Here is a 17,933-nt window from a genome sequence, read left to right as displayed (position 1 = left end):
AGCATTTACAGATGAAACCTGTCAGTTAACTTGCCACCTTGTAAATCAATAAATAATGGAAAACCATGTGGCTGTTCACTTTAATGGGCACTGTCAAAATGCTTACTAGGCTGCCAGCCTAGACTAAAGCTGGCCATACAGAAGAATATAGTTCAAAAACATTAATTTCAGGACCATTCATTTGTTAATTAAATCATTAGTGAGATCAAATCGATGGTTGTTTTCAAACATCAATTTGAAAGTACCAGATGGAATTTTTTGTTAAACAAATTTCTAATGGCAAATTTGATTTACGTTTGGGAAACTACATTGGTTCCAAAATCAAATATTAAAGAAAACACAACTTTGAAGTAGTTTTGAACAACAATCGCCAAGCTGGCCCAAATTAACTATTTCCTTTACTAATTGATATAGCTAGCCACTGATGTAGCATCAGCTGCATACAGTATACAGCGCAGTGTTTTGGCAATGGGATATAAACTTCCTATCTGCTGCCAGAACAAAATTGAGTCGGTTTTTCACTCACCTCAATTCCACCATGTTGGCTGAGCAGAGTCTGCACTCCAGGCAAGTCATAGCCATAATCATCTGTATTCACAGCGACCTCCTTCTCCTGCATCCAGCATATCAATTCATCAACATCGTGATGAAATTGATGCACCTGGTGAGCTTTTGTCAATGTCTAAACACAAAGGAAAAAATGTACATCACTGGCTTGTATAGATCATAAAAAGATACACTTTATGGCCAACGGATTGTGGACACATTACAACTAGAGATGGCCTGAAAACCCCCTTGTTTTGTTCTCAGCAGAATTCCCAAACAGGGGAAAGTTCTGATGTGAACGGCCTACCCCATTAAAGTCTATTCGAGCCTAACAGGAAAAATCTAAAGTTCCCATTTTAAAGGCTTTTATGCAAGTAACTGGCCATAAAAGGAATATGAGGGTCTGGGTACTGCCCTGGGGGACATGTATCAATGCAAAAAAATGTTTTTACATTTTTTTTTTTCAGGAGCAGTGATTTTAATGATGCTTAAAATTGCAACAATAAAAATAAAAAATTCATTTAAATATAGTACCTGGGGGTTCCCTTAGTCTGTTGTGTGAGTCTGTAGGCAAGGGGCTTATCAGAATCTGGAAGTCCTTTTAAGAAGGGGACCCCCAGATCCCCCCCCACATAGTACCCCTACCCATTCATCAAAAAAGTGTCAGGTAATAAAGACAGTTTTGACAATTCCTTTAGTAAAAAAAAAACAGTGTCCCCCAATGTAAATCCATCATCAATCACGCCGTTCCCCTGCACCCGAAAAAAAAATGCTCTGCACTCATTGATGGCCAACCGCTAAATGCCTCCTCCACTGTTTGACAGTTCTTATATAGGTAAGTGGTCTGGGCCACCTGGCGACGTTACCTGGTGGCACTGCCGCCTTGTAACGTCACCGGCCAAGCATGCACCAAACTGGGGGGGGGGTCCCAACGCCATTTTTATTTACTATTTTTTTACCAGCAATTTTCTTTTTTTAATTCAGCTGTCAACAGGGAAGCCCATGTTCTCTTTTTTCTTGCCGCGATTCCCGGCTGTCTTTTTCCCGGCAGTTTTCCTATGGGGAACACTGCGGTGGAACATACACATGGCCGGCATTCCCGGTCAAAGCTCTCACTGCAGTTTTCCAGACGGGAAAACCTCTTGTGTGTACAGGGGGAAAGTGACCAAGCAGGTTCTCGGTTTTCCCCCCGGGATTCCCGGCGGACTTTTTACCGCCGGCAATCCCGATTGTGTGTACGGGGCATTTGTATTCTACATGACATTCTACGCTAGAAGGGCAGTTCTCCTCCAGTGGAACCAAGCCCAACCACCCACCAGACAGCTCTGGAAATCCTTAGTGAATACAGCCCTGTCGCTCTACAAACTGACATATCTAGGAAGGGACTGCCCAAATAAATGTGATAAAAAATTAGCTGCTTGGGTGGAGGCGAGGCAGCTTAACCTTAAGTAGCGTTCAGAGGTCCCTTTGCACTACCATTTACCCCCTGGTTCTATTCACGACTTGATCAAATTTGAGAGATGAGATTCATTATTTATATATTGGCCACTCTCCCCTCGCAAGGGAGGTAGGATTCTCCTGTTTCCCCACCCCCTCTTTCTTTAATACACTCCACTATGCCCTCTATGATAGATATCTCCTCAGATATGGCATACCAGCCACAGGCTGAAATTTCGCTAACTGGTAGGTTTGCTGTATTTATATATATATACATGTCTGCAATGATTGAAACCCTAATATCAAACTTCTGTCTGTAATTTTTTATTTTTTTCTCTTTGTCCATTTTGTAAAATCTATATAAACGATATGTTAAAAAAAAAAAAAGAAGTGAACTTGTGCCAAGACAATGCACACAAACTTATTTACACATTCCAAAAAAAGTAGGGCTGTGCAAATTAACTTTTAATTAATAGATTAATCTTTAATTTTTTTGATCGATCAAAATCTTTTTGATCAATTAAAATTCTTTTGATTGGTACTCACCTCTCCGCCGGCTTCTGGGCCTTCAGGGAGTTCCGTTGGAGATCCAGTAACGTCACGGACACCGGCGGGGCTTGCCGTGTCCATCTGAAGGGCTCCTTTGCTGTGCCTTCATATCTGCATGCCGGCGGACCTTACTATCTGCCACACGCAAGGGCTGTTACACTTCCCTCTATCACTTCCCTCTATCAACCTGGGATTCTACAACCATCCACTGGGAGTTAGTGATAGTTCCCTTCATGGGACATCTACATGCCGACGGACTGATGTTAACCTCTCCTCATTTGGATTCAGCAGTGGTATCGTTGTACACATTTTTATACCAGTATCATACTTAGCTACATGTTTTTATGTACCGTTTGGTATTACTCGCACCATTTTTACAGTTTATGTAGCTACATCGATTTTTATCTCCAGTGCAATATTTATTGAAAAGATATAATAAAAATATGAGGGGTGAAATCCTGTAGCTACTTTACAATACAAGCAGCTAGAGAGGTGAGTACAGGCTTGTTTTAAAGTTCTTTTAGTGCCTAAAAATATGTAAATAGTTTAATGTGCATATTCTGGGCACAGGGACACTTTGCAGTCTTGGCAATAATCTTAGCCCTAATGTTAGTATATCCTAATTGTACAAAGGGTTTTCTATAGATGTATGTTTTGTTATTCCGCAATCTCCAAAAATGAGTGTTGTGCTTTCTGTTACTTTACTATTAAGATATAATGTATACAACAAGGATGAAAATCTAGTACATGAAATAGATGGAAGAAAGAAATGTTACCTTAGCTCTATTCTGTATTGCACGGCACAGGGCATCCCAGGCTCTGTTCACCTCCTCTGCCTTCTTCTTGATCTCTTCTGATTGACCGTGTGACTCTTTCAGCAGTCCTGATGTCAGTTGATTCAGTGACTGAACTTTACCCTTACCCAGGGTCTCTACTTCCTTAACAAAGTTCTCAAATCCCTTTTCCAGGGCCTGAGAGAAGGGAAGGAAATCAAATTGGTTTAGCAACCCACTAGGCATCTCAATGACAAACAACAGTGACATGAGCTTTGCATTGTGGTCCCTGTACAGCTCTTTTGGACAGGCCACCTCCATATGGATGCCCCCATAACCCTATTCTCCTAAGTATTCACTGGCAAAAAAATCATAACAAATCTCTATAATTTGTAATTTTCTTCAGTCAATTTTGAGTCCCAGACACTCTTATCAGCAGCAAAAACTCACTTTAAACAAGGAGTGGCAGCACCACACTGACGAGCCCATAACTCTGACCCATAACCAGGCCACTGGTTGGACACCCCTGCGTTATAGTAACATGTGTATTACCTTGAGCAAGATGATTACCTTAATGCCTTCTAGATCTTGACCAAACTCATCAGACTCTGCAATAGTCTTCTTGCCATCCAGCCAGGTCTCTATGAGACCTGCTTCCTTCAAATACTGGAAGAGCTGATATTGTTCCTGCAGCTGACTCCTGCGCTGTTCTGCCTTCTCCAGCAGGGAGCGATATTCCTCTAGGAGTGACTGCAGCTTTGTGATCACTGTGGAGCTACAATAGACACTGGCATTAGTATCATCTCAATTCTTGATTCTTTGAAAAAGAAGCCATGTATTAACGTTTTACTCCAAAAGTTGTAGAAAGCAAAATCTTTACAATCTAGGGTTTCCTAAATTTTTTACATATATTTAAATATACAGTAAAGCTAAAATCTATTTATGTGTTTTTAACATAATATAACTCAGTATACTACCGGTATTTACTAAACCCTGACCACATGTCCTGTATTAATCAAACCAGACTTGCCTGTACTACAAGATGGCTCATTTGAGTATCCATTATCTGTATACAGTAAGACTGGGTTCACACTATGTGCGGCCGCAGGGCACAGCAGGGGGTCCGGTGCGTCCCCGTTCACTGTTTAAGCTCCGAATTAGGTCTGAATTTTTGGCTGAGGCTGGGTTCACACTATTGCGAATTGGATGCGGATTTCCCATTCTCATTGAGCCGGTTCACACATCTCCGGGGGGGCCACGGAGCATACAGCAGAAGAGTTCTGTGCATCTTTGGCTCTGTTTCAGGTTCGAATTCAGTCAAAAATTCTAACCTAATTTGGACCTGAAACAGTGAACAGGGACGCACTGGACCCCCTGTTTTCCCTCTTGGCTGCACATAGTGTGTACCCAGCCTGAATTTGGACCTGAAACTGAGTCAAAAGACCTGTACACACGACCGGAATCCCAACGGGAAAATCGAGAACCTGCTCGAGCCTGATATAATTTTTCTGCTGCGCGTCAGCTTCCTATCATCCCCTTTTTTGTCTTTTACCACATATCACTCTTTGGTGAGGCGAGCACGGATTGATTGATTTTTTTCCCTTCCATCGAATTAGGTTTGCACGTTACACACATTGGATAGAGTGTGTATCACGCTACACGATACATCAAGGAGGAATCGAAAGTACTGATGAGGATTCCCGGTGATCGATCCAGTTCTTGATGCTCGTAAGATCCACCACCGTATGGTGAGTTGGATCCACTTGGTCTAGTAAGAGTACCCAGCCTTATCCCCTACTTTGATGGTGGAGGCACTCCCGGGTGTGATGGGTATCTCACACATTCTCCAACTTATGTCAAAAGACAATTGGATTACCTATGGTTCCCCATGAGTCCATTGACGAAGCTGAGCTGACACTCCTTTAACTACATTTTGACATTGTCGACTTATCACATAGTGCACTTTTGCGTAGTTGACTATATTTATCTCCTGAATTGGGAATTTCTTATATTGTTTGTTATTACTAATGTTGTATGTACACTGGTGAATATCTATATAATTGTTTATATGCACTTTGAATACTCACGTTCATATGTTCATACTTGGATGTCACATTTCCTCTAAAGGGTTACACCTTATGAGGTTCTCGATACTGTCATAAGGAAGGGTATTATTATTCATCTCTCAGTGACAGTAATAGCGCCACACTTCTCCATTTTTTACTTTCACAAAACCAGTCTGTTCGTTGTGTTTGGCAGCTTTTATTTGCTTTTTTTGTAGGATTGGCGCAATTATTTCACTTTTTTTTTTTAAACCGAGAACCTGCTTGGTAACTTTCCCCGTGTACACACAAGAGGTTTTCCCGTCTGGAAAACTGTGGGGAGAGCTTTGGCCGGAAATCTCGGCCATGTGTCTGCTCCCTCGCAGTGTTTCCCCATAGAAAAACTGCCGGGTTTAAAACTGCCAGGAATCCCGGCGGGAAAATAGAGAGCAGGTTCTCTATTTTCCCGCTGGGATTCCTGGAAGTTTTTCTGTCGGGAAAACTGCTAGGAAGCATACACACATCCAGTTTTCCCGGCCAAAAGCTCTCCCCGCAGTTTTCCTGGCAGGAAAACCGGTCGTGTGTACAGGGCTTAAAGCGGGGGTTCACCCTAAAATATCTATAGACTGTTATATCCAGCATACTGCTGACATCAACAGTATGCTGTTTTTTTTTTTTTTTCGGGCTGTACTTACTTTTTTTTGTCGTTTTCATCCGGCTTCCGGGTTCTCGCTCCCCCGGGGAGTAGGCGTTCCTAAGACGACCCAGGAGATGATTGACGTGCGGGTCAAGCGCGTCATCGCCTTCCGAAAATATCCGAGGGGGACTCTGCACTTTACAGCGCCTGCGCAGTCAGCTCTACACGGCAGGCGCAGGCGCCGTATAGCGCCGTAAAGAGCCGAGTCCCCGTCGGATATTTTCGGAAGGCGATGACGCGCTTGACCCGCACGTCAATAATCTCCTGGGAGGATCTACACTCACTCCCAGGAGACATTGCGCAGAGCTCCCCATCGGGGAAAAGGACGACACGCCCACTCCCCGCAAGGAAGAAGACCTGGAAGTGTGGCTGAAGACAGGTAAGTGTACACCTTAAAAAAAAATGACAACGCTACAAGCCTTTATTAAGGCTAGAGATCGGTTAGCGAAAAAGTTAATTTTAGGGTGAACCCCCGCTTTAAGACGCAAATGACTCTTTTGCTGTGCGCTCCACGGCCGCACCAGAGATGTGTGAGATTTAATCATAGTCTCCTGTCTTGTGAATTGGATGCGGAGAAAACCGCATCCAATTTGCAATAGTGTGAGCCCAAAAGCTACATATTGCAGCATTGTAAATCCATTGTATGCTTTCTTGATTTGCTTTTATCGGTTAAGTGACAGCTTTTAATTCCACTCTTTTGAATGTCTAGCATGGTGAGTGTCTAGCATGGTGAGCATTAAGAGCATGTTGTTTCTGATGACATTACTCCCTCCTCCTGAAAGGTAACTCATGTCATCTCTTATTAAATGAATAGAATTTCAGGGAGAACGTGCATGCTGGGGTGACAACGTCACCAATGTATGGGTGGGTGTGAGTTGTCACCTTAAAAAAGGAAGTGCCCGGGATAAGCACCATAAACTAATGGTTTTAGCTGTACAGTTGCCCAAGAGTTTTAAAGAAATAACTTGCATGGCTTTGCCTACTATCCTACTAAATTGTCCCCTTATTTGGGGATTTGTAGAGCAGTAGTATATAATACGTATTACTTACCTTTCTGGGTTGTCGTGGTCAGTTTGTAAGTTTCTGCCCGTGTCTCTTAATTTCTCGATTCTAGAAGAGAAACCTTCCAGGTCCCGGATGGTGGTGTCTAACTTGCGAAGTAGCGCTTGTGTGGATTCCTCGTTCTTGCCACTGTCAGGGGAATTAATGATAAAGCCTCGCTCCGCGATCCATGCTTTGGCCTCCAAAAGCTGAGTGGAGCACACGTTGTCAGAGGACATTAGTGAAATTTATCAGTGCAATAAATAAAATAAACCACAAATAATAATCATCACAGTGTCTAACTCGAACATTCCTTTGGGAGATGTTTGAAAATGTGTATATGTACCAGGTGAGAGGGCATGTATATGTAGATGTATATAAGTCACAGGTATTTGGCAACGTTACCTCTGTAAGAAATTGCTGGACTTCGCAGGCTTGTGTCAGTCTTGTTCTCCTACGTTCAGCTTCAGCTTTCAATGTTTCCACAGCCACTTCCAGCTGATGTAGCCGTTCATCAATCTCTTTGCTGGCAAAATGGTTGCCTCTCACCAGCTTGCGCCCAGTGCCCATCACAGCTTTAGTCAAAGCCTCACGGCTGCTGATCTCATTTTCTAAATTCTGAAAACCGGGAGGTGGAAAGATTTTACAAACCGATACGCGTTTGCACATTTATCATATTGCTACACTTAATGTGTTACTAAACCCACAACAGTAAAATCTGTGTTACTATGTATATGCAGTAAAGTATGCTTGTTATGCTCACTGTGGAACCTAAGGGGTTAATACTTTGCATTGTGTAAAAAGGCAGTTTGATACTGTCTTCTCTGATCCTCCTCTTCTCTAACTGACTCCAACACACCTCTTAATAGAACAGAGCAGTAGGAGCCAGGCTGCACATGCTCAGTTTGATGTGTATTGCTAGAGAGTTTTTTTTTCTTGGGAGAGTGCATATGATTAGCACAGGGCCAATCAGCACTGTCCAGACAGAGTATCAGGAGAGAATGAAAGCTCCTCCTACAAGCTTACTGTAAGCAGACACTGGACCAGATTCACAAAGAGATAGGACGGCATATCTCCTGATACGCCGTCGTATCTCTGAGATCCGATGGTCGGATCTATGCGACTGATTCATAAGAATCAGTTATGCATAGATCTCCCTTAGATCCGACTGGTGTAAGTGACTTACACCGTCGGATCTTAGGCTGCAATATCCCGCCGGCCGCTAGGTGTCGCTTCGTTTTTTCACGCGAGGAATATGCAAATTCCGATTTCCGCCGATTCAGAAATGAACGCCCGCCCGTCGCTTTTTTTTAACGTCGTTTGCGTTTGGCTTTTTCCGGCGGATAGTTACCCCTGCTATATGAGGGGTAGCTAATGTTAAGTATGGCCGTAGTTCCCGCGCCGAGTTTCAAATTTTTACGTTGTTTGCGTAAGTCGGTCGGGAATACGGATTGCCGGAATTTACATTGCCGCCTAGCGACGTCATTTGGAGCATGCGCACTGGGAAATATCGCCGGCGGCGCATGCGCAGTTAAATCGGCGCGGGAATGCACCTGATTTAAATTGTACACTCCCCCTAGCCGCGGAATTTGAATTCCGCCGGGGGAGTTATGATCCGCCGGCGAAAGTTTGCTTTGTGAATACTGCACTAGCCTCGCAAAAGTGCGCCGGCGGATCGTAAATCACATAGATTAGCGGATCTTTAGATCCGTGTAATCTATGTGAATCTGGCCCACTGATACAAGTCACAAGGTTGCTATATACTGCTGATAAAAAATGGGATTTAGCAGTTTATATTTAATAAAACTATTTCCATGTTCTGTGTACTGTGGGAGACCAGATACAGTGAATGCAGGGTCCTGGGTTTTGTAACACTTTAAATAATGATTAAGAATTAAAACAATTTATCAGTGACTACATTGTCTTTTCTTTGAAATCACCATCACTCCCTCACTATGATTGTTGAGGGAGTTTGAGGTGGCTGCATGTTGCATTCTAGTGGCCATAATAGGTCATTTTTGATACTAGCAGCCAGCCTTTCACATATAGCACTAGAGATTAACACTTGCATACGTTTGCGTTTGTCAAGAAGGGTGGTTGGGGCATAGTGATAGGTTCTACCCTGCTGTAAGCATCTTGCTTGAAGCGGTGTAGACCTTATAACTATGCCAGCTATGACAGATTTGTTACGTGAATGACAGCACTGTACAAAGCAAAAGCATTTTGATTGGCTCAGAATAATTGACCAACTTTACCCAGGTTGCATGCTACTGTGTACTGTACTACTATATCGAAAATTTTAAGTTATGATTTTATTTTTAAAATAAATGTGGATTTTATGGCAAGTTTGAAAACTATTTAAAAAAAAAGCAGCAAACGCTTACTCTTGATGAAGTAGTTAGGACTGCAATAAGTCTAGTGATCTCTGCCACCAGTCTCCAAGTTATACTTTGATTCAGCACTGATCAGGGATACAACCCCTCTCTCCTTTTTGTAGGTTTTGCATATTAATTTTTTGACCTTTTAATCTTGGATTTTTTTTTCTGTTTCCTTTTTTTTTTTCTATTTCTGCACAGGTGCATAGTTTTTGGTGTGGACTTTTGTTTAAGGGATACTTTTTCTTTTAAGTCCAGTTAAAACAACTTGATGATTTAATAAAAAAAAAAAAGTTTTCCTTCTCCCCTTAGCTATTATGTTCCCAGTGATTTGTTTGTTATTTTGTATCTTGATAGTCATTAATATTATTATTATTTTTTTTATGAAATCGTTTTTGTTTATTTTTTCATGTCACATTTAAAAAAGGGAATAATTTTAAAAAGCCTATATTTAACTTGTAACTAATTTTGCAGTACTTTGTACCAAAATCTTAGGTTAAAATGTTTTTTAACCTAACACTGGTTACAGTTCAAAAAAAGTGTGTCTTGTTAAATTTGTGTCTATTGATTGCATAATAAAATAATCATAAACAAATAAATAAAATAATCCCCAAATTTTTTTTTAGAGGACAATATCATCATAATAAAACCTTGTTTGTCCTAAAAGAAAAAAAAAAAAAGCAATAATATATGTAAAGTGCATTACATTGTTATCTTAAAGCGGGGGTTCACCCGAATTTTTTTTTTTTAACATTAGATTGAGGCTAATTGTGGGAAGCACAATCGGGTGTTTTTTTTAAATCAATGCAGTACATAACGTTTTAGAGATAGATGTTGTCTGCGGCTTCAGGGTATGATCTTCGGGACTGGGAGTTCCTATTTGATTGACAGGCTTCCGACCGTTGCATACAGCAGGTCACAAGTTGCCGAAAGAAGCCGAACGTCGGTGCGGCTCTATGCGGCGCCTGCGCACCGACGTTCGGCTACTTTCGGCAACTCGTGACGCGCTGTATGCGACAGTCGGAAGCCTGTCAATCAAATAGGAACGCCCAGTCAGGAAGCCGCGGACAACATCTATCTCTAAAACGGTAAGTACTGCATTGATTTAAAAAAAAAAAACACCCGATTGTGCTTCCCACAATTAGCCTCAATCTAATGTTAAAAATGTGTTTTTGGGTGAACCCCCGCTTTAAATAATTACAAAGCTATTGCTAAATAACCAGGCCTGGAGCCCAAATTCAAAATCTGATCTTATCTATACTGTAGAGCAGGGATGCCAAACTCAATTTCATCGTGGGCCGCATCAGCATTATTATTGCCCTCAAAAGGGCCGGTTGTATCTGTAAGATTAGATGTCCAGCGCATCCCTTCCCCTTACATTAGATGTCAAGAGCCACCCAACCATAATAAGTTGAGTCCCCCACTCTCCCTGACATCACAGTGCCTTTCCTTATGCAGCTGCTTGGAAGAAGCTGGATGTATTGCTTAAAAGCAGAAAGTAGGGGTCTGGAGGAGGACCAAAGGAGAGTTGGAGCTCTCCTGTAGTTGCAGAAGATGTGTGAGGGCCACATGAAATGGTCTGGAGGACCGGATTCGGCCCGCGGGCCTTGTGTTTGACACCTGTGCTGTAGAGTATATACAGGTATGAGCAGTTAAAATATATATATATATATATATATATATATATATATATATATATATATATATATATATATATTTTTAGTGCGTGTGTGTTTTTGAATTTATGGTACCTTTGTTAATTTTAGTCTTTTTTGCATTTGCATTTTTTTCTTTATCATTGTGTGTATTTATGGGTGTACTTGGTTGTTATTTGTCATGTCATGTCAGATTTTTCATTTTACAGTCTGTTTATTTTGTGAAAATGTTTTAAAACAATTAAGCTTATAAGGGGCTGTTTTTTTTAGCTGGTCCAAGCAGCTTTTGTAATCCTCAGGAGTCAATTAAAGCAATTTGCACTCTTAAAATTCATCAAAATAAAATAGATTTTGCCTTCCCTATTAATGGCAATGCATTTTGCAAAATGGTGAAGTTTTGTTGAAATATTCATTTTTTTGCCACAATTTCCAGGAAATATTTTTTTTAGATGTTATTCATCCCTAGTTACAATTTCTATATCCCCATATGTTGCAGTTTTACCAGACCTGGTGCTTCTCCAGTAAAGCTTGTGTTGTAGCCAGTGACTGTCCACACTCCTTGGAGGAGGCGACAGGCATCTTTTCTTGTATCCATGTCAGCTCATCATCGATGTCCTGGAAAAATTGGTCAAGTAACTTCTTGCTTTCCAGAGCTGCTCTGCACTCCTGTAGAGGCTCATTAAGGCTTTTGTATCTATTGATGAAAAACATGTCACACTAAATTATTTAATTACAACTTAGTCTAAATGCTGCCCATAAAGGGTCTTGGATCTTTCTACAAAAAGGAAAAAAGCCTTGCCAAATCATACCAATCCTTTATTTTATTGACATTAAAGGGGTTGTAAAGGTTCATTTTTTATTTTCGAAATAGGTTCCTTTAAGCTAGTGCATTGTTGGTTCACTTACCTTTTCCTTCGATTTCCCTTCTGAATGTGTTTTTTCTTTGTCTGGATTTCTCATTTCCTGTTTCTCCTCAGTAAACTTAACACCATCATCCAAGCGGTGTTTAGTCAGCCAGAACATCTTCCTGAACAGCTTACGGAGGAGGAACAGGAAGTGAGACATTCAGACAAAGAAAACAAAGAAAAAAAACATTTAGAAGGGAAATCGAAGGAAAAGGTAAGTGAACCAACAATGCACTAGCTTAAAGGAACCTATTTAGAAAATAAAAAACAAACCTTTACAATCCCTTTAAGTGCCTCTAACCTCAAACACCTCTGTAAAAACAGCAACACAATCTCTGTTTATTTCTTTTAGTTGGAACTTTGCTCCTCAAACAATTTAACTGGGAATAATGGCACAAAATGGTATCACAATTGAATAGACCACAACATCAGATTCCGCCGCATGAAGTTGTCTAAACCAGTGTTTCTCAACTCCAGTCCTCAAGGCACCCCAACAGGTCATGTTTTCAGGTTTTCCATTATTTTGCACAGGTGATTTGATCAGTTTCACTGCCTTAGTAATCACCGCAGTCGTTTCATCTTGCTTTGGAAAAAAAGTTTACAAAAGCATACTGTCCATGATACTTATTTTATTTGCACTAACAGTTAAGCAGTACCTCAGGTTGTACTCTGTTTTGTTGGAAGGGCACTAATATGGTTACAATCAACTCAAAGAAAAAAAGGTTGAATTTATATGAATTAACAGTGAAGCCCTGTACACACTGCCCAGAATCTCATCAGGAAAAAAACATTGTTTTTCCTGACGAGATTCTTGGCAAGAATCTCTTGCTGGCCGAGTGTACAGACACTCCATTCAAAAGAACCGCCGTTCTTTTGAATGGCAAGAACGCGGTGACGTCATCGACTACGACGAGCATACGCTTGTCACATTCGATGCCATCGCTGCCATCTTGCTACACCCTACCTATGCCTTGGAAGCTACCACACATGCCTCAAAGTCATTTCGAGCATGCGCGGGTTTCCACGGTGACAGGTAAGTATACAGGCGCTCGAGTTTCTCGGCAGGAAAACACTGCCGAGAATCACAACGAGAAAATAGAGAGCAGGTTCTTTATTTTTCTCGTTGAGATTCTGGGCAGTTTTCTTGACGAGAGACCTCAAAACCTCGTACACACGCACGGTTTACTCAGCATGAAAGCTCTGCCAGCAGTTTTCTTGCTGGTTCTTGCAGAGAAAACCGAGCGTGTGTACGAGGCTTGAGTGTTATAAGCACCTCTGTCAGCATTTATGGTTTGTCTCAGCTCTGTAACTCATATTTGCAGGACAGTTTGCCCTCAGACCCGGTTAACACTTGGGGCGACATGACAGGCGGCTCAGCCGCCTGACGCGTCGCGTCCCATTCAATGCAATGGAACCGTTCTAATAGGAGCGACGCAAGTCACTCCGACTTAGAAAAAGGTTCCTGTACGACTTTGGGGGCGGCTCAGGGCGACCCGCATTGACTTCTATACAGAAGTCGTTTTGCAAATCGCCTCTGAAGTCGTCCTCAGGACGACTTGCAGAGTCGCCCCCGAAGTCATGCCGCTGCTGTGTGAACCGACTCTCATGTAAGTGTTGAGAAAGGCCTAAGAAATTAAAAACAAAAGTCATATACTTAGGACTACCATTACAGGTAACAACATACAGTTACTAGAACATGTTTTGCTATAACTGTCCCTGAGGTCCACCACATGCCTGCAGGTACTACTGTGGGATAAGTCGTATAGCACAATACTTATGCCATGCATTGTGCATGGTCATTTTAGAAATAGGATACTGGGGTTGAATTTTTTTTATCAGATATATTCATCTCAGTGTAGATCTGTAATGATAACCTTGTTTAACCGTTTCTGCCTTTCAAGACGTAAGAAGCACGAAGACCGCACAACATATACGGAGCAGCAGACTTCAAAAACATTGTTGAGGGATTTGATCACTAATGATCAATTACATACCCATGCGTATGGCCAATTTTACAATCTGTTTCTTCTCTGAGATATGGCAAGAAAGCATTAAAATATTTACACAGGGAATAACTACTAGTTTATAAAGATAAAAACGTTAAAAGTGGCAGAACAGGACGATAGTGAGAATCTGGAAATGGGATATACAGTATGCTGTAGACAGACTGACCACAAACATGGATTACAGATCGCTAACCTGTGAACTAGAATTCTAACTCTGTCTTCTATTTCATCTGCCAGGAAGTGTCCTGCTTGTCGGAATTCACGAGTCTTATTTGCCAGGACTTGCAGTCTCTCTCCATGGCTTGCGATGCTCTCTTCAAGCTCTCCAAGTTTCTCAAGTGTTATTAGATCTTTAGTTTTATTAGTAGAGTCCAGCTTGGCTTCCACTTGGTCTAACCACTTCTCCAAGTCATCTATGCTTCTTTGAAACTGCTGTGCCTAAAGCAGAAAGGTTGCCAGGAATTATGTCATTATCACATGGCATATTGCTAAAAATGGAAAAAAGACAAGCTATGCAGTCAGTCTTTATAAACGACTAATCACCTTATAAGCATCCTGGAGCTTCTGTCCTTTTTCATCACACATTTCCTGAAGTTCCTCCCATAGCTCTTCCATTTCAGCAAGTCTTAGCTGAATGATCTCAGATGCATAATGATTAGCTTGCAACATCTTCTCTCCATCCTGCAAAATATGGGCCAAGTCAAAAGCAGCCAGGTGCCAATGGGACTACTAGTACAGTGGGAAAAGGAGTGTGGTTCACAATAACCAATAAGACGCTTACTTTCATACTATTGTACTTTGACACTTTTACTTCCTACATGGCTACTTTAGCAAAGAAGCCTCACTTTCTGGTCACAAGGGCTTAGATATCACAAAAATACGAAATATAGAAGTGAAAATTATATCAGCAAGATATCAGGGCTAGCCTTTTCTAGCGCAGGCCAGTAAACATATGTTTCATTGGCTGTTGGCAACATTACTGCTTTTTCTTTGCCCCCCCCCCTCTTTTTGTAACTATATCTACCTATATATTTAGATCCCTTAAATTACTGTTCCAAAGTAAAAAGGTTTAGGTAAAGAATAGGTGCAGGAACTCCCTCTTTCTGAGGCACCCCTTTTTTCTGTCGCTATCCACCTCTGAGAACCGTTCCTTGGTTCCACCCCCTGCCCACCTCCCAGTACTTTATAGAAAATACAGAACCAAGTATCGTTTTATGGTGCCAGGTAACTTGTGTGGAATTTTTTACGAATAAAAGTAAAATAGATCCCCTGCAGCCAGGGCCGGATTTCCCACAAGGCCGACAAGGCCAGGCCTCGGGGCGGCACTGTGTGCAGGGGCGGCGGAGGAGACAAAGTTGCTGTTACAACTTCCGCCCTTACTTACCATTCCCAGTGACATTCCCATCTGGTGACAAGCGACGGTGGCAAATGACACGCTCAGGGCTCCCACTCATTCTGCTTTATGGTGCGTTGAACCATTTCATTTTATATTACAATGTAATGATAGAAATGATGCATTTCAATCATCCTGACACCATAACAACCATGGTGCCGGAATGATTGAAGCACTAACACCAGTCATTGTCTGCGAAAAATGGCTTACCCCCCCTATGCGATGCATAGTAGCCTATTATGCTTTACCTTTGCATGGAAATAAAGTGGAAGTAAAACCTATCATTCCTATTTACACAGCAGGTTCCCTTGGAAGCCCAATGTCAACTTTTTTTTATCAATAATTAAACTTTATTGAAAAAGCTTTACTGAAGGGGGATAGCGGGGAGAAACAAAAAATATAAAATATAAGAAAAACAAAGTTGTGTTAGTATTTTCCCACACATAGACCACATGACATAGAGTATGCCAACAATTTATTAACAAAAACTGAGTAACTTTGAATGGTCTTATTTACAGAACTCATTGATTTTATCATAATAATCTATGTACGATAATCTTACAGCTTTGATGGCATCCAGCCTGTTGCGATTCGCTTTGATCTCCGCCTCAAATGTCTGATGCTTCTGTAACTTGGTCTGCAAGTTGCTGGGGTCCTTCCAGCTGTCATCCATGGCGATGGCGTTTTTTTCTAGCATCCATGCTCCCACCTTTGTGTAATATAATTTAGAATACTGATAGTGAACATTTTTCTTTACAGGACCTCAAATTAGTAAACAAAATGTTCAGGACCTTACGTGCATGCACAGCTATTCATGTAATTGTACACTTTCAGTAATATATAGTCCTCCTCTGCCATACATGCACAATTACACATTTAGAGCATGCAGTCCAATGTTAAGTAAATCTAAAGCCTCGTACACACGGCCGAGAATCCCGTCATAAAAAAAAAAACTTTTTTCTCAACGTATTCTTGTCAAGCTTGACGGGATTCTTGTCTAGCTTTCCTTGCATACACACTCTCGAGACAAAATCTTGTCGTTCTTAAACGTGGTGACGTACAACACATACAACGGCACTATAAACGGGAAGGTAGATTCCACTGGCACCACCCTTGGGGCTGCTTTTGCTAATCTCGTGTTTCCGCATGTTAGTAAAAGTTTGGTGAGAGACGATTCGCGCATTTCAGTCTGTTACAGCGTGACGAATGTGCTATCTCCATTATGAACGCTAGTTTTACCGAAGGTGCGCTCCCGTCTCATACTTGATTCTGACCATGCGCAGGTTTTTAAGACTCGGAAAAGCATACACACAAATGTTTTTCTCGTCGTAAACCAGCCCGACGAGAATCACAACGAGAAAATTGAGACTCCCGACGAGAAAATAGAGAGCGGGCGTTCAAAGGATTAAACATGCATTGTACAAAATATCTAATGCATGTTGGCAATTTTAATAAGAACTAAAATGTTTAAAACTTTGTCTAAAAACCTTATCTAAAAGACATTACCGGTTTTAGCATTAATAGACACTAGGGATATGCATCAAAGGCATAGCAGCCTCTAGTGGCTAAAGACAATATTACAACTTATATTGCAAAAAAAGGTCAGTTAGTAAGAATCCGCAGGAATTGTACCGACCCCCAGACTTATTTGGAACAAGCCAACTGGATTGGCGAGAGATTTACCAAAAAAGGGTATAACAGTAGCTTCATACAGACGCAAATAAAAAACGTGTTAGATATACCGAGAGAGACACTAATTGAAGATAAGATTATAAACAAAACCATGGATGACAATGTACCAATAATTCTGGATTATAATGTCCAACATAGACAACTGGAATTGATCTTTAAACGGCATTGGTCTATATTGCAAGCCGACCAACAGCTGCAATGTATACTTCCAAGTATGCCAAGGGTAATCTACAGACGTGCTCCCTCTTTGAGGGATTTGGTGGCAAAAAATGTACCCGATCCCCCCACCAAATCAAATACCCTTACCTTCTTTCAGGGAAAAGGTTTTTTTCCTTGTAAAAGGTGTTTTGCCTGCAAAAAGACCAATTTTAATGGTCAAAAATGTTCCAGTTTCACGTCCAATGTTACACAAAAGGCATATCAAATAAAAGACTTAATAACATGTAGAACGGAGGGTGTTGTCTATGCTCTACAATGTTCGTGTTCTCTGCAGTACATTGGTCGCACAAAAAGACCTCTATGGAAGAGGCTCAGGGAACACGTTCAAAATATTGAAAAGGGCTTTCCGAATCATAATGTGTCGCGTCATTTTGCTTTGTGCCATAATATGAATCCCAAAGATCTTAAATTTTGGGCAATTGCTAAATACAACCCCCATTGGAGAGGTAGCCATATGGTACGGACCTTAAGCCAAACAGAATCAAGATGGATACACGAAATGAGGTCTTTATCGCCCAATGGTTTAAATATAGAATTCGACCTCAATTGTTTCATCTCTGATAACTAATTAAGAATTTGTGATAGTGTATCTATTTAGTTTAA

General features: G+C 41.2%; 1 protein-coding gene across 2 annotated transcripts in view; it reads right to left on the bottom strand.

Annotated features, from left to right (window-relative positions):
- Window positions 1-17,933, bottom strand: part of SPTBN5 (spectrin beta, non-erythrocytic 5) — a 347,370-nt gene that overhangs the window by 31,841 nt on the left and 297,596 nt on the right. For both annotated transcript variants that reach the window (XM_040332524.1, XM_040332525.1), the window contains exons 49-57: window positions 15,982-16,128; window positions 14,570-14,707; window positions 14,220-14,464; window positions 11,623-11,809; window positions 7,491-7,703; window positions 7,095-7,294; window positions 3,876-4,080; window positions 3,309-3,503; window positions 527-682 (exon numbers count right to left, since the gene is read on the bottom strand). In XM_040332524.1, coding sequence (XP_040188458.1) covers window positions 527-682; window positions 3,309-3,503; window positions 3,876-4,080; window positions 7,095-7,294; window positions 7,491-7,703; window positions 11,623-11,809; window positions 14,220-14,464; window positions 14,570-14,707; window positions 15,982-16,128 — 1,686 coding nt within the window. The remainder of the gene's footprint in view (window positions 1-526; window positions 683-3,308; window positions 3,504-3,875; window positions 4,081-7,094; window positions 7,295-7,490; window positions 7,704-11,622; window positions 11,810-14,219; window positions 14,465-14,569; window positions 14,708-15,981; window positions 16,129-17,933) is intronic.

This window comes from Rana temporaria, chromosome 13 (assembly GCF_905171775.1).
Source record: "Rana temporaria chromosome 13, aRanTem1.1, whole genome shotgun sequence".
Taxonomy (NCBI): Eukaryota; Metazoa; Chordata; class Amphibia; order Anura; family Ranidae; genus Rana; species Rana temporaria.
Note: the sequence above shows the minus strand (reverse complement) of the source record. Positions and strands in the feature narration are given on the sequence as shown.